This window comes from Aspergillus neoniger (assembly GCF_003184625.1).
Source record: "Aspergillus neoniger CBS 115656 unplaced genomic scaffold BO87scaffold_5, whole genome shotgun sequence".
Taxonomy (NCBI): Eukaryota; Fungi; Ascomycota; class Eurotiomycetes; order Eurotiales; family Aspergillaceae; genus Aspergillus; species Aspergillus neoniger.
The window spans coordinates 887,035-899,914 of NW_020291133.1; the positions used below are offsets into that span (position 1 = coordinate 887,035).

The 12,880-nt window shown below is 53.1% G+C and overlaps 4 protein-coding genes across 4 annotated transcripts; all 4 read right to left on the reverse strand.

Moving 5' to 3' along the window:
• Window positions 1–182: 182 nt before the first annotated feature.
• On the reverse strand, window positions 183–3,545 carry BO87DRAFT_373570 (M28 family metallopeptidase). Its single transcript, XM_025622586.1, has one exon. It carries the CDS (start codon window positions 3,495–3,497, stop codon window positions 528–530), a length of 2,970 nt encoding a protein of 989 aa, XP_025483397.1. The 5' UTR covers window positions 3,498–3,545; the 3' UTR covers window positions 183–527.
• A 138-nt stretch (window positions 3,546–3,683) lies between these two features.
• Window positions 3,684–6,276, reverse strand: BO87DRAFT_327769 (putative ubiquitin ligase complex F-box protein GRR1). The gene is made up of 3 exons (XM_025620193.1): window positions 5,337–6,276; window positions 4,588–5,274; window positions 3,684–4,530 (listed from the first exon to the last, which is right to left on the reverse strand). Exons 1-3 carry the CDS (start codon window positions 6,186–6,188, stop codon window positions 4,171–4,173), a joined length of 1,899 nt encoding a protein of 632 aa, XP_025483398.1. The 5' UTR covers window positions 6,189–6,276; the 3' UTR covers window positions 3,684–4,170.
• Window positions 6,277–7,107: 831 nt separating this feature from the next.
• Window positions 7,108–9,885, reverse strand: BO87DRAFT_413297 (putative AMP-binding domain protein). The gene is made up of 5 exons (XM_025626566.1): window positions 9,476–9,885; window positions 9,186–9,381; window positions 8,670–9,116; window positions 7,983–8,612; window positions 7,108–7,912 (listed from the first exon to the last, which is right to left on the reverse strand). Exons 1-5 carry the CDS (start codon window positions 9,671–9,673, stop codon window positions 7,608–7,610), a joined length of 1,776 nt encoding a protein of 591 aa, XP_025483399.1. The 5' UTR covers window positions 9,674–9,885; the 3' UTR covers window positions 7,108–7,607.
• An 840-nt stretch (window positions 9,886–10,725) lies between these two features.
• BO87DRAFT_413298 (60S ribosomal protein uL13) lies at window positions 10,726–12,538 on the reverse strand. Its single transcript, XM_025626567.1, has 5 exons — window positions 12,363–12,538; window positions 12,043–12,178; window positions 11,782–11,835; window positions 11,435–11,693; window positions 10,726–11,340 (listed from the first exon to the last, which is right to left on the reverse strand). Exons 1-5 carry the CDS (start codon window positions 12,381–12,383, stop codon window positions 11,202–11,204), a joined length of 609 nt encoding a protein of 202 aa, XP_025483400.1. The 5' UTR covers window positions 12,384–12,538; the 3' UTR covers window positions 10,726–11,201.
• Between the last annotated feature and the right edge of the window lie 342 nt (window positions 12,539–12,880).

The following is a 12,880-nucleotide window of genomic DNA, read 5'->3' on the forward strand; positions in this document are numbered from 1 at the left end:
TTTTCTTTTTCCTTTCTTCTCCTCTTGTCTTTCACCTACTACATCTACATCTACACCTATCTACCCTTTACCAAACCACATGTATCCTAGTTCTTTCTACTGTATTTTTTACAACCCGTTTCGCTCCCAGTTAATGTATTATACCTGTATTGCTACAATGCCATACTGGGTTTTCGAACATGTAGTGATTGATGTGATGTGATGTGATGTGGTAGTAACGTAAACGCCGATACATCGTAAGTTGTATGTGGAACAGGTGAATGAGATATACTCTTATCTCATTGATTGCAACGCATGGAATTCATCGCCTCATAATACCCACAATCAAGCACTCAATAGAACAATAGAACAAACAAGCAAAGTAAGTAAGCTAGCCAGCTAGGCAGACAACAACAACAACAATAACAATCAACAAATAAACAAACAAACACAACACAACAAATACTAGCACACACACGCGCGCAGATAAAGCTAGAGGTATCCACCACTACCACCACCTAACTTCCAAACTAAGAAAATGGGATAGATCAAATACTAAACCCCTTCCACCCCTCCACCAACCCATCCGCAGCCTTACTAACCGCCACCCAATTGGGCGCAAACTGTCTGACTTCATCCAACGCCGGGATGACACCCTTTGAATTGTTATCGCTCCAGAGACAGACTGCTTTGCCGGTTAACTTTCCTTCTCCTTCTTCTTCACCATTATCATCGTCAGTATGGGTAGTGTTTCCCGACCACGCAACATCCACGACCCACTCATTCTCCCACTCCCTACTCCACAGACGGATTTCCTTCGTGCCGTGCGGAGAAGTGGTCGGGAAGCGGGGATCCGTGGCGGAGCCGAGGACGGAGAAAGACGAGATGGGCGAGTCGAAGAGGAGTTTGCAGGCGCGGGTGTTGCGGCCTGATAAGGTGATGCGGGCTTGCTTTGGGTGGGTATCTTCATCTTCGTCGTTGGATCCGGTGGTGTTGTGTTGCTGGGAGATGGTAAAGTCGAGCCAGTCGGAGTATGGTGTGTCTGGGACAACGCGCGGGGCGAGACCCGGCCAGGCGCATTTGGTGCCGCGGGTGGTGTGTTCGGTGCAATTGATGTTCTGGTTAGTGGTGCTGGGGAGGGTGGAAGCGGCGGCGTGGACGTAGGGTTGGACGCCGGCGAGGGAGGCGGTGGTGGAGCCAGTGGTGAGGTCGATGTCTTGGATGAAGAAGAGTTTGAGGCGGTTGGTCGGGGAGAAGGGGAAGGCGACGAGGTTGTAGATTAAAGTGCCGAGGAAAACGAGGAGGAGGAAGACGGGGAGGTGGTAGGTGTGGCGGTGGATGAAGGGGAGGAGGGGCGTGAGGAGGTATGTGGTCAGGGCTGCGATGGCGACGTAGATGAATAGAGAGGAGCTGCCGTCTTGGCCGGTTTGGTGGAGGGCGCTGGTCAGGAGGAGAGCGAGGGGTCCAACCATGATGAGGACTAGCGGGGCGATGAGGAGGAATTGTAGGGTCCAGATCCAGGCCGGGAGCGAGCCGCTCCAGCGTTGCTCGTTCTCGTAGACGCCTGGGTAGTGGTGGTGCTCGTCGGTGTCGGAGCCGCGGTGGTCGCCGGAGACGCGGACGTAGTTGGCGAAGGTGGTGCGCTGGCCGCCTCCGAGTAGGGAGGTTGATTCGGTGGGCTCATGTTCTTCCTCTTCTTCTTCTTCGGCGTCGTGGTCGTCTTCTTCGTGGTCTTCACCCGACGCTGTGCCTAGTCGACTGCCGCCGTAGCTGCTGGCCCGGCGGGACATCGGCCGGTTTTGGTTCGCGAACTCGGACTTGCGCGGCAGGGAGAAGAGCTCTAGATAGGAGATCCAAGTGGCGAGGAAGGTGCCGCAGAAGAAGAAGAAGACGGAGTAGCCGCCGGCCAGGCCGCGTTGGTTCTGGTAGACTGTGGAGATGACGAGGAGCACCCAGGCCAGCACGAACATCCAGGTAAGGGTGTAGACGCGGTGCAGCGCAGAGGGACGAACAGAATTAGCCACCCGCGAGACAAACCAAGCCCAGAAGATCCAGGCAGACAGCATCATACTCCAGACGGCATACTCGCTGCTGTGGATAATAAGCGGGTTAACCTTGGTCACCAGGTACGCCAGACCAACAGTGACAGCCGTAGGGATCGCAAAGAGGAACGGAAACCGGAAGAAACCACGTAGACCCTGCAGAGAAGTCGAGTCCAGACCATCATCCGTCTTTGCAGTCGTTCTAAACAAATACATCTTGTCCGCGCGGGTCAGCGCAATGCCCGTCACCAGCAGAGCCAGCGGCGCAACCACGAGCAGCGTCACCGACAGCGCAAACAGCGTATGCAGCTCGAACAAAACAAAAGTCGTCCCAAACAGATCAAACCACACAGCTCTGGACCCCGACCCGCTCGCAACCTTCGCATCATCCCTGGGCGCGCCATCAAACTGCGCACTCTTATCCGAGACCAACCCCTCCGTAGTCGTAACCGCCGCAGACAACATATGCCAGAGCGAGCTCTTACTCGTATGTCTCGAATCATCCTGCTCCGTATGATACCTAGCCCTCGGCTCCATAAACGCAACATCCAGTCCCCGCAGGCCCAAATCCCCCTCAAACACCACATAATCCGTCTGACTAGCAATGAGACCCGTCGCAAACCCATCCGCCGCCAACACCGACCCAAACGGATACTTCGAACTCATATACGGACGAGTGACCTCGGTATCCGAGCTGCGAAAGAGGATAGCACGACCGCCAGCCCCGGCACCCTCGAGATTAAGGAACGTATGGGGAAACTTGGCGATCGGATGCTGTCCGTACACGCGCGCGCCATTCAGATAATCCTCCTCGCCGTTATTCAGCAGCACGACCAAGCCCCTCCGCGGCGCATGGCCCGGTGCCATGAAGTACTGAATCAGCTGCAAGCAAGTCACGACACCGACACCATCATCAGTGGCGCCGTATCCCGTTGAAACACTATCGTAGTGGGCGTTGACCAGCACGCCGCCCTTGCCGGAGGGCACACCGTTGGGTTCCTCCCACCAGTTCTCGGGATCATCGTCCGTTCCGCGGATGTAGACGAGAATGTTGGTGCCCTCGAAGTAAACGGCGGTGTTGGAGCTGGACAGGGAGTTTCCGACGAAGGAGAGGTTGGATTGCGTGTCGTCGAAGACGAAGACGGCGGGCTTCGGCTTCCCCTCATCGACGGAGAGGTACTGGTCGGCCGAAGGTGAGGCGTCGAGGATCTCATGAATGCGTTGCAGGAGCCAGGTGTGAACTTCGTCGTTGCGACGGGAGTTATACGGGTGGAAGCCGTCGGTTAGGACTTGGAGATCGGCCCAGGCTTGGGCGAGGTCGAGACCGTCGGGGTTGGCGGTTGGAGGCGAGGGGACGACATGATGCACGATAAGCAGTGGGATGAGGAAGGCGAGATAGACGACGGTGGTGATTAGGGTGACAGGCCAGGGGGTGAAGGCCAGTGGATTGGCTCGCGATAGCCTGAGAGGAGCCATCGGAGGATTGCAGCTCTGCAGGAGTGCTGGGTTGGTGTTGGAGCAGCGATGCGGAGGAAGTGAGGAGACGCCGATTGATTGATGATCAAATGGGCGGGAAGGCGGTGGGGAAAGTGACGTTGTACCACTAACTGTTAATTAAGTACTTCCGGTCACTGTATACACTCGGAGATAAAAAGTCACCATAAAAATAAGCCGATGCTGGGATTCAAATGCTGCTAGCTAAAACTCCGTCCATGCACATGGTCGCTCTGCCATCCTTTGCAGATAACAATAGATACCCTATCTAGTCTCTCGCTCCCTTTCTCTTTCCCCCCATACACTCACGCACACCGTGGATTGCTTCTCTACAGCACCATGCCATCGCCTGGTATATATCATTCCGGTAAAAAGAAAAATCCACAGAGATGTTCGTCCCAACCGAATGAGAAAGAGAAATAAAAGAGAAATAAACCACAGCCTCCCTCTGTCCTAGAAGGCAGCTCCCCGTGAGCCGCGGATCCGATGCAAATTTCCGAATAGCCATTGCAACAGTCAGGAGGGAAAATCAACCCCTCCCTCAGAGCAAAACGCGGATAAGTACAACACAGGCGGCGCAAAAAAAAATAAAAGCAAGCAAGTGCAAAATGATAGGCTCCGATGTGAATAGACTCGCTGTAAGAAGGCGGGGGTATCAACCATGGGTATGTCCAATGTCAATGTAGTCGTCGTCGTGAATGGCCGTCGCGGCGGTCGCATGCATCAAGCCTGTCACTTGGTTTTCCTCGTCCTCTAGCTCTTCATCATCATCATACATCGTGGCCTCGGTCATGTCTCGCGTCGGCGGAGGAGGCGGAATGATGCGGTTCAGGAAGTCGCGCAGGCGGTTGACGCCCTCGCCGCTGAACACGCAGAACACCTCTCGTTGTTGATGCGTGAACTCCGAAGGTGCCTCGCGGCAGAAAACCGTCAGCTCTTCTCGCAGGAAGGCCTGAACGCCCGTCAGACTCAGGTGTGTCAATCGCGGACAACTATTGAGTAAAGCGTGAATTCCCTGTGCGCTAGTCAGTATGCTATCAAATTCCAAGTAGAAGCTCCCTCAGAAACATACATCAATCGTTAAGCGAACGCAGTAACTCAGATGCACCCGCTCCAAGCTACTGACGCCCCCCGAGTGGTGGGCCGCCTTGGATCCTGCCAAGGCGTGAATGCTATTGTCCGTAATATTCTGGCACTTGACCAAGCCAATTCGCCGCAGCTTGGGCAATGTGGCCAGCTGCTGCACGCTCGTGTCCGTCAAACGAATGCAGCAGGCCAGATCGATATACCGGATGCGGTTGCAGGATTTGACCAGCTGAATCACCGCGGCATCAGTGATGTTGGAGCAGTGGCCCAGATGGACGTAGTGTAGATTCTTGCCCAGCCGGCAAATGGCCCAGACCGCACGATCGGTGATGAATCGACACTTGGCCAGCACCAGATTCCGGAGACGCGGGGCTGCAGCCACAATGCGCTCTACGGCATCGTCCCGGACGCTCTCGCATGACGTCAGGTCAAGAATGCGGAGACTGTCCATCGACAGATGCCGGGGGAGCTCCAGAAAGGCCGTGTCGTCAATTTCTGTACAATGGGCTAGTCGTAGCTCGCGCAGGTTTTGGAGCGTCGTCATGAGCGATGTCACCGACGGGTTGGTGACGAGCTTACAGTCGTGCAGGTCAATCTCCAGGATGGCCGGGCAACTTTGGGCGAACGACAAGATAGCCTTGTCAGTAACCTGTGTTACTCCGTTTAATTTTAACTGCGCTAGGTCAGTTGAGCCCCCCAAAACATGGTACAGATACACCAGCAAAAAAAGCTTACCCTTTTGATTTGTCGACAATTCCGAGACACTGTGATCAACGAGTCGTCCGTTACATTGACACATCCCGTAATGTTGAGGCCCTGCAGCCGCGCACAATTCCGTGCTATCGTATACAATGTATGATCTGTAAGATGTTTCAGATCAGAGACATCCAGAGCCTGCAAATGCCGATTGCCCTCCACCAAGTCCGACACACCCTTGTCCGTGAGTTTCGAGCAGTTGGTCAACGTGAGACGTTCGATGCGGTTGCACTGGGCAAAGGGCACCACAGTGCCATCACTGACATCGTCCGTCAGCGCGGATAGGTTGAGTCTCCGGATCAGCTGCGAGTAGGGAAAGAAGCTGTCCGATTTTCCCACCGAGGCCGTGATGCTTTTCATGTTGTCCCAGTTGTTGCATGAGGGGCGGTGCCAGAGAATGCCCACGCAGTTCGCTGCCCATCCCCTGCATACGCGCATGCAGCTCAACATGTCGGAGGGCGAAGACAGTTTCGCGAAGATGGCGATGAGAATCTCCGGGGGTAAACGCCCGATCGGCGGCAGGTACAAGTCGGCGTCATGATGGGGATGGGCGTCACGGGTCGCGACGCCGACCGACGATTGCGAGTCATTCGCCTGGGCTGTGAAGAAGTCGGTATCCTCGTCCGCAGTGCGATCCGGAGACGTCGACGAAGTCGAGGATTCGGAGGGAGCTTCGCTCGAGAACCGAGCGGGTTGCCTTTGGCGGGGCATCGGGACCGCCGTCGGGATGGGTATCAAGTGTGCGGGAACGGAGCCCTGGTCGTGCTCAGTTGCGTCCTGGTTTCGCTCACCGTGAATATGGAAGGCTGATCGGCATGGAATGTGTCTCATCGACTGTCGTCACACAAAGAGAGAGAGAGAGCGAGTGAGATGCGCGTTGGGTCCGATGCGAGTGGATCCAACCGGGGGGGGGGGAGGGTGTGGTCTGCAGGTGTAAGAGCGGTTGGTTCCTGAGATCGAAGCCGGGTCGTGAGGGATAGAGGGAAAGGGTCGATGTCCAATAAGACCCAAGTCAGCGGAGGAGAATCGAGTTCCACTTGAGCGGACAGCGGATCAAGGGCGCTTATGAAAGAGAACGCGCGTCGGGCGTGCCTGCAGCAGTTGCAGCTGGGAGAGGAGGCGAGCGGAAGGCAAGGAAGGGAGAGAGGAGGGGTGTGGAGGAGGCCCAGCGTCGGAAGGGTATGCGAGGGGAGCAAGAGAAGGCGCCAGTCGTGAAGAGGCAAGCTGGGGGACTTAGTAGAGAGTATCGCTAGGAAAGGTGAAATATTGAGGAAAAAGGGAGAGGGTTTGTAAGGTAGTTGAGTGTTCTACCAGAGGAGGAAGAGGGGAGAGAGGGAGAGGGAGAGGGAGAGGGAGGGATGCAGGCAAAGCAGGGCGGCGGGTAACTATCGCATGGGCGGGTGTGACGATATGTGAAAGGGAAAGAGAAGAGAGTGAGAGAAGAAGAAGAGAGGGGGAAATCTTAGCCCCGGTCGGCAGCCCACCGTCACTGTGCCTGGTGAGGTAAGCCCCAGCAGCAACCAGCACTGCCCAATCTTGACATTCCCTAGTGGCGTGAAGATGATCAATTAACTGAGGGAGAATTGTTGTATTGGATGGTGAATTAAGGCATTCCCTTAGACGCCCTGCCCTGTGCACAGACAATGGGTTGGGGTTATTTGATTCGAGGCCTGGATGCTGGCAGAGGGAGCATAGTATGCCTGCCTGCCTGCCTGCCCTCTCTGATGCGCCCAAAGACAGCACAACTGCTACAAAGTACTATCGACACACTTGTTTGCTTCACTATGTGACGATATGTGTTAAGTATCCATTTGGGTAGCTTGACCCATCCATCGAGCATCACTTGCATAACCCGCTTCCATTGTTGTCCGTGGCCCAAACAATGCCACTGTTGTCCAACTCTCCTCTTCAGGGCATCACCGAGACCCCGGGGATGTCTGTGCGCTCCGATCCATCTTCATCTCGCGTCTAAAAATACCTGTACTTTCTTCACGGCTCATAAAGTCCCAACTTCAGTCTCAGAAGAATCAAAAAAGAGTCCGGATCAAAATATCTAACATGTCTATGCTATCCAAGAACAACGGAAAGTACACGGACCGTGATAGCGAGTCCCCCTCCCAGTCTATAACAACCTCACTTACATATAGCCCTATAAATAACCACCACGCAGTTTCTATTCTATATCACACCATCACACCATCCCTCCTTCCCCTCTCCTAGGCACACCCCAACCCAACCCTCAGCTTAGGTTCATCGCGGTACCCCTTTCGCCCAGTCCCGGAGAACATTCTTCCTGATTTTCCCCGTACTCGTCTTGGGCAGTTCCGCCACCACCTCCACCTCCCGCGGAAGCATGAACTTGCTGATTTGACTTTGGTTCCGGGCCCAGTCAATCACTTCTTTCCCCTCCAGGTGCCGACCTTGCTTCGTGGTTACAAACGCCTTGGGTCGCTCTCCCCAATGTGTGTCAGGCACCGCCACCACGCCCACCTCCAGAATGTCCGGGTGAGTCACCAGCATGGATTCCAGTGCGACAGACGAGATGTTTTCGCCTCCTGTACGACGTTAGCATGCACCGCCCAGACTCCTACGAAGGCTACCATAATAGTCAAGGTGTCCTCATACCGCTGATGATAATGTCTTTGGCTCGGTCCAGGATCTGGATCGCTCCATCGGGATGCCAGACAGCCAAGTCGCCCGAATGAAGAACGCCACCAGCAAAGAGCTTCCGCGTCGCCTCGGCATCTTTGTAATAACCTTGAGCACAGATGTTCCCCACAAACGCAATCTCGCCTATCTCCTTGCCGTCTTGCTTGACGTCGATAATGGTGCCCTCAGGCACATCCGTCTTGATGACCCGCGTTGGCAGACTGGTCAGGAAACCATGCCCTTGCCTGGCCATCCTCCGGAACTTCTCGTCTCGGGGTAATTGATCCCATGCGGGTAGCATATAGCACCTGGTAGTAGGACCATACGTCTCCGTCATACCGTAGACGTGCACGGGACGCAGATTCAGACTGGTCATCTGCTCGAACAGATGAGGTGTAGGCGGACTACCCGCTACCTGGACGATAACCGGCGTCGACAGTGGCTCAGCATCCGGGTGATTGCAAAGCAGCGTGTTCACAGTAGGGGCCGCATTGAAGTGGGTGATACCCTCATTCTTGAACAACTTCCAAATCTGCCCATAGTCCACCTTGCGCAGGCAATAGTGCGTACCGCGCGCAGCAGTAACAGCCCATGGAAACGTCCATCCTAGAAAATATTATCAGTAACCATCCACGACATGCAATTGAGCTCAACAGCACCCACCAACAGCATGAAACATCGGCAATATCCACAAATACCGACAACGACCATTGAACACATTCAACCCAGACTCAACCACATTCCCCAAAGCCGCCAAATAGGCACCGCGATTTGTATATTCGACGCCCTTCGGCCGCGACGTCGTCCCACTCGTATATGCCAAAGCAACAACATCATCTTCCGAACCAGCCTGAGACTGCAGCCCCTCCCAGCCCTTATTTCCAGTAGCTATATCGTACTTGAGACCTTCCAAAACCGCCTCGTCAAAGGGACCCGACAATTGACCCTCCGCGGCATCGGTATCCGTATCAACAATAATGGGAGTCTCCGGCCTCGCCTCCCTATACACGCGCAGCAAGGGCAGGAATTCCTTATCCACAATGATCACCTCCGCTTCCGAGTGCGTAAATATATAAGCGATATCATCTTTTATGAGTCGGTAGTTCACAGCTAGCAGAGATTATTAGAACCGTCAGCATGAAACACCACACACAAAATAATAGAAAGTAATGAACTCACCAATATTCACCGCCCCGGCGGCCCCAATCCCAAAAATAGACTCCAAGAAAGCCGGGGTATTCGGACACAGAATGCCGACTCTCTTGAACCCGCGCTTCTTCAAGAAATACGCTAACCCTCTTGCCCGGTCCGCAAATTCGAGGTAAGTTCGTCGTAGTTCCTGACCATCGGATGTGATGTGGTAAATAGCTTCTGCCTACAACCACCAAAAGAAGACATCATTTAGCCACAATTCGCTAACGTTTTCAATTGCGCCTATTCAGTTTGGAAAACGATGTAGATGAACTCACATCCGGTTCGATTGCCGCCGACCTCTGCAGGAAATACGCGGGCGAAAGTGTGTGGAAGTTGACTTTGTTGTTATCGCTGTTTTGCTCCTGATCGGTAGAAGGGCCTTGGGTATCAGATGTAGATGGTGCGGAAGAAGAGGAAGAGGAAGGGATAAGATGGCCTAAGAGGCCGGATAATCTATCTTTTGCGGAGGACATAGTAATTGATTCAAGGGGGGAGGGCTAGTACTACTAAGTAAGTAATATTTAGGGATTTGTGGAATTACTGGCCAATAGAGAGGAAGAAAGAGGGGAATAATCAAGTGTGTGTGTGTGTGACGAGAAGAGGGATGTGATGAGAAGAGAGGGAAGAGGAGGAAGAAAAGGGAGGGGACATTTGATTTTTTAGTGAGGGATACCTCCGGACCGAGGGTAATAAGACTAATTACTACTGGGCAAGTAAGTACTACAATAGACAGTAGTAGTACTAGTATTAGTAGCCAAGGTAAAAAGAGAGGAACAAGATGCGGGGGAAGCAGATCATCAATCACCGTCGGTAAGCGGAGACGGAGAAGGGAAAAGCGGACGGGGACCAATTCTTGGGCTGGGCTGGGGCTGGAACTAGTGCCGGGAGGGACCATCTATACCTAACTAATGAAGGTCTGTTGAACATTCCTTCTGTATGAGAGGAGGATTTTTAATATCCTACAGAAGTATCATTTTTACTATTGTTCACAGGCAAAATCAATTGATCTATTTACTCAATACCACAATCATACCATCATTACCTCACTAGACCCATTGACAGACAGACAGATACATTAATAAACTGTAGAACTAAACTCACCGGATCCGGATCCGTTTCCACCCACAGTTGCTGTCTGTAGTAGTGCCTGTCTGTACCCACTTAGTTGAACAATCTCCGGACCGAGATATGAGGTAACTAGAAATCAGACAGATGGTCACTTAATACGCCAGGCGATATTAAGTGTGTCGGGACCACTATTGTCAAAGAGAGGTGGATCCCATTGATTCTATCCGCTGCCTAGGCGGTGTCGTGATCTATCTCTACTATCTACTATCTGTATCGGTTATCGTAAGTGTGTATATCGGACTCCAATGGGCAAGTTGGGGGTTTACTGGGTGACTGATACGGCTCCTAGTGACGTCCTACGCATCATCTGGACTGGCAATCGGTGGCGCTCAGGGCATCATTTTACACAGGAAAAAAAATAGGGGCAGCATCGCGTGGGCACGGCATGGTAGGTGATGGAACATGGAGCCTCGTCCGGCATCCTGGGTAGTCGCATATCGCAAATCAAGTACACAATAGGCAGTACTCTCGCTCTCTCTCCGTCCGGGGGCGGGCTAGAAATACACATAATTGCAAGGGGCCAGTAGTAAGTAGTAGTAGCGGTGGTAAATGGTGCATCGGATTCGTCACAGCAAAGTCATTTGAACTCTTGAAAAGAAATTCTTGGATTAAACCGCCACGGCGCGAAATAACGGGTCAGCTATTTTGAACAACCTTTCATCCCAAGTGACTCCTGTATTTTTTATGTAGAAAGAATCGATCTCTCCAGCCTCCATGTGCGTCACAACATAAGAATTGTGGTATTTCATGAAAAGGTAGGGACAGTGAGAAAAAGGTCGATCGGTTTGCTGTCCATCTTCTTCGCAGAGAACCGTTTCGCGATCCCATCCCATCCCATCACAAACACAAGCAACCAGCCGCGCAACTAGGTATCTAGTATCCGAGGGAAGCGAGCTGGCTCTTGGTCTGCTCGTTAACACCCGCCGACTTCTGGGCGTGGACGAGTTGGCGGCGAGCGGCCTTCTTGCGCTCGTAGTATGCACTGCTCTTAACCTTTCTGCGCTCCTCAAGTCTGTAAAAGTAGAAAAAACGAATCCGTTAGCTTTCTGCACCCAATATTTCCAATATCTCCCCAGATCGTCCTCTCCAATGCAGTATAAACGTACCTGGCAACAACGTCCTGGTACTTCCAGCCAACCTCGTGGCTGAGACGACCAACGGTGCAGTACTTGCGGCCGGGGCGCAGGCGGAGAACACGCAGAGCCTGGGGAACGACAACGCGCTTCTTCTTGTCGTAGGGGGGAGGAACACCCTCGAAAACCTTCAGGCGCTCCATAGCGGCGGCACCACGGGCGGTCTTGTGGGGGATCATGCCGCGGACAGCCTTGTAGAAGATGCGGGAGGGGGCACGGAAGTGGAAGGGACCTGTAGCGATTCAGCACTGAGTCCCAAAAAACAATCAAGTGTCGTCTTTCCCCCATCGTAAAAGGGGAAAGTCATCGGGTAGTCTCACCTCCGCGGGTGGGGTTGAAACGAGTCATCTTGCGAAGGTAGGCGTGGTACTTGACTATATCGCGAAATCCAGGTCAGCCCGTCTGTCTTCCAGCACAAATATGTTGCTTGTTCCTCCACTGATCTTCCATGCAATTGTCGATGTCCTCCTCAATATGCCGCGAATCGTCGCACAATTCCCCATTCTTCTTCCCAATCATCCCAAAGAGAAATCCATACTGCAAAATGAAATCGAAAAGAAACCGGGTCGGATAGAACATACGCTTCGCGCGGAAGAACTCGCCGGAGATGTTGAGGGCTTCACATCTCACGACGACGATCTTCTGACCGTTGAGCAGCTGCTTAGCAACAGTGCTGGCCAGGCGACCCAAGAGGTGTCCCTTGCCGTCAATGACGACCTGCGAAAAACCCAAGAACTCAAGTCAGCGACAAATTGTACTTTTGTGTATATGTGTGAATTCCCCAACTCCAGAGCCCTGTGACGCCCTCTTCCTTTTGACATGTCTTTGTGTGTGTATATTCAATTTCAAGGAGATTGTATGTATATGTGGATGATAGGTTTCGGGATGGGGCGGTACGCACGACTGGCTCGATGGCGGACATCCTGCTCTCTGTCACCGGTTCAAAAAGGATATATCCAGCGAAAGGAAGAGCGCTGCTCTAGGATAATCCCTTGGGATGTATGTTGTCGGCGGTTGTTGTCGTTGGTGGGCTAGGTTCAACGCACACAACGATGTCGGATGAGTTCGCTGGTCGTCGCTAAGCGAGCGGCGCTACTTCCTCTTTGTGCGGGAAGAGCCCCGTTCGAGGGCCACAGCCCTAACGCCCGTGGCTTGTAGGTCACGTGAACCGTTCCGGATCGTCAAAGGGCCCTTTGATTTTCCTTATCTATTATGGTTGTTATTATGCGAGTCCTAATGTCCATGTGGTTTTGGGTTTGGCCATGGAGGTCTGATAGGTTGGCTTAGTATTACATCTACTTATATTAGGTGTGGTGTCACTTTTTCACCCCTTGGATGGTAGACTTCATTGTGACTATGCGTGCCGTCATGTTCCATCGACACCAATGCTAAGTCCACCCCGCAAATACTGTATCGCGA

Coding starts and splice junctions, on each gene's coding strand:
- BO87DRAFT_373570 (XM_025622586.1), bottom strand. CDS start 3,497: ATGGCTCCTCTCAGGCTATCGCGAGCCAATCCACTGGCCTTCACCCCC.
- BO87DRAFT_327769 (XM_025620193.1), bottom strand. CDS start 6,188: ATGAGACACATTCCATGCCGATCAGCCTTCCATATTCACGGTGAGCGA. Junction 5,275..5,336: donor ATTGTCGACAAATCAAAAGG/GTAAGCTTTTTT, acceptor GACCTAGCGCAG/TTAAAATTAAACGGAGTAAC. Junction 4,531..4,587: donor GCGTTCGCTTAACGATTGAT/GTATGTTTCTGA, acceptor ACTAGCGCACAG/GGAATTCACGCTTTACTCAA.
- BO87DRAFT_413297 (XM_025626566.1), bottom strand. CDS start 9,673: ATGTCCTCCGCAAAAGATAGATTATCCGGCCTCTTAGGCCATCTTATC. Junction 9,117..9,185: donor CGCCGGGGCGGTGAATATTG/GTGAGTTCATTA, acceptor AATCTCTGCTAG/CTGTGAACTACCGACTCATA. Junction 8,613..8,669: donor GCCGATGTTTCATGCTGTTG/GTGGGTGCTGTT, acceptor AATATTTTCTAG/GATGGACGTTTCCATGGGCT.
- BO87DRAFT_413298 (XM_025626567.1), bottom strand. CDS start 12,383: ATGTCCGCCATCGAGCCAGTC. Junction 11,694..11,781: donor TTTCAACCCCACCCGCGGAG/GTGAGACTACCC, acceptor GAATCGCTACAG/GTCCCTTCCACTTCCGTGCC. Junction 11,341..11,434: donor TACCAGGACGTTGTTGCCAG/GTACGTTTATAC, acceptor CTACTTTTACAG/ACTTGAGGAGCGCAGAAAGG.